Raw genomic sequence first — 1,380 nt, forward strand, 5'->3', positions numbered from 1 at the left:
CTTAGGCAGGTTTATTCCTAGGTATTTTATTCTTTTGATGCAATGGTAAATGGGATTGTTTCCTTAGTTTCTGTTTCTGATCCTTCATTGTTAGTGTATAGAAATGCAAGAGATTTCTGTGTATTAACTTTGTATTCTGCAACTTTAGTGAATTCATTCATGAGCTCTAGTAGTTTTCTGCTAGCATCTTTTTTTTTTTCAAGACAGGAGTTGAAGTTTATTCTTGGGAAGAACAAAGTCCCCCCAACCCTCCACATCCAGGAAGGCTTCCCCAGGAGGCCCTGCCCCTCCAAACGGTCATCTCTCTTTTCTGAACCCCTGCTTCCACCAACACCCATTACGATGCTGCTACTTGGGTGAGAGGCTCCTCCAGGTACTGCACCAAGGCCTGGGCCTTGGCCTTGAGCATTCCGAAGCCAACAATCTCCTTGACATACATGCACAGTAGAAGGTTGGCCACTTGAGTGATGGCTACACGGCCCTCCATGCAGTCCATGAGGATGAATTTGAGATTGTCTTCATTAAACGCTTGGTTCCCGTTCTGGTCGTAGGCCGCCCAGATGTTACCGGCGATGGCAGCGGTGACCCGGGCATCCGTATCCCTGTAACTGGAGTAGGCCAACAGAGATCCCTCGTTATTCAGCAGCAGGGTGCTCTGGATGCCTCCATTGTTGGCCTGGCTTAGCACCTGGGTCAAAGCCTTGGGACGCAGCATGCCTGCGGCTCCTATCCCTGGGCTTTTGCACCCAGATCCCCGAGTTTCCTACTGCTGCCCTCTGCCTGCCGCTTCCCGTAGTCCAGCTGCCCTGCTCTGGAACGCCCTTAGCATCTTTATGATCTTCTATGTATAGTATCATGTCATCTGCAAAGAGTGACAGTTTTATTTCTTGTTTTCCAATTGGGATTCATTTTATTTCTTATTCTTCTCTGATTGCCATGGCTAGGACTTCTAAAACTATGTCGAATAAAAGTGATGAGAGTGGACACCTTGTCTTGTTCCTGATCTTAGAGGAAATGCTTTCAGCTTTTCACTATTGAGTATGATGTGAGCTGTGGGTTTAGCATATATGGCCTGTATTATGTTGAGGTAGGTTCCCTCTATGCCCACTTTCTAGAGAGTTTTTATCATAAATATGTGTTGAATTTTGTCAAAAGCTTTTTCTGCATCTATTGAGATGATCATATGGTTTTTATTCAATTTGTTAATGTGGTGTATCACACTGATTGATTTGCAGATACTGAAAAATCCTTGCATTCCTGAGATAAATCCCACTTGATCACGGTGTATGATCCTTTTAATGTATTCTTGGATTTGGTTTTCTAGTATTTTGTTGAGAATTTGTGCTTCTATGTTCATCAGTGATATTGGCCTATAATTTT

At 43.9% G+C, this 1,380-nt stretch overlaps 1 protein-coding gene across 1 annotated transcript; it reads right to left on the minus strand.

Annotated features, from left to right (window-relative positions):
* Positions 1 to 210: 210 nt before the first annotated feature.
* Positions 211 to 791, minus strand: LOC309817284 (ragulator complex protein LAMTOR2-like). The gene has a single exon (XM_082645455.1). It carries the CDS (start codon positions 713 to 715, stop codon positions 338 to 340), a length of 378 nt encoding a protein of 125 aa, XP_082501581.1. The 5' UTR covers positions 716 to 791; the 3' UTR covers positions 211 to 337.
* Between the last annotated feature and the right edge of the window lie 589 nt (positions 792 to 1,380).

This window comes from Mesoplodon mirus (genome assembly GCF_964341445.2).
Source record: "Mesoplodon mirus genome assembly, chromosome: 2".
Taxonomy (NCBI): Eukaryota; Metazoa; Chordata; class Mammalia; order Artiodactyla; family Ziphiidae; genus Mesoplodon; species Mesoplodon mirus.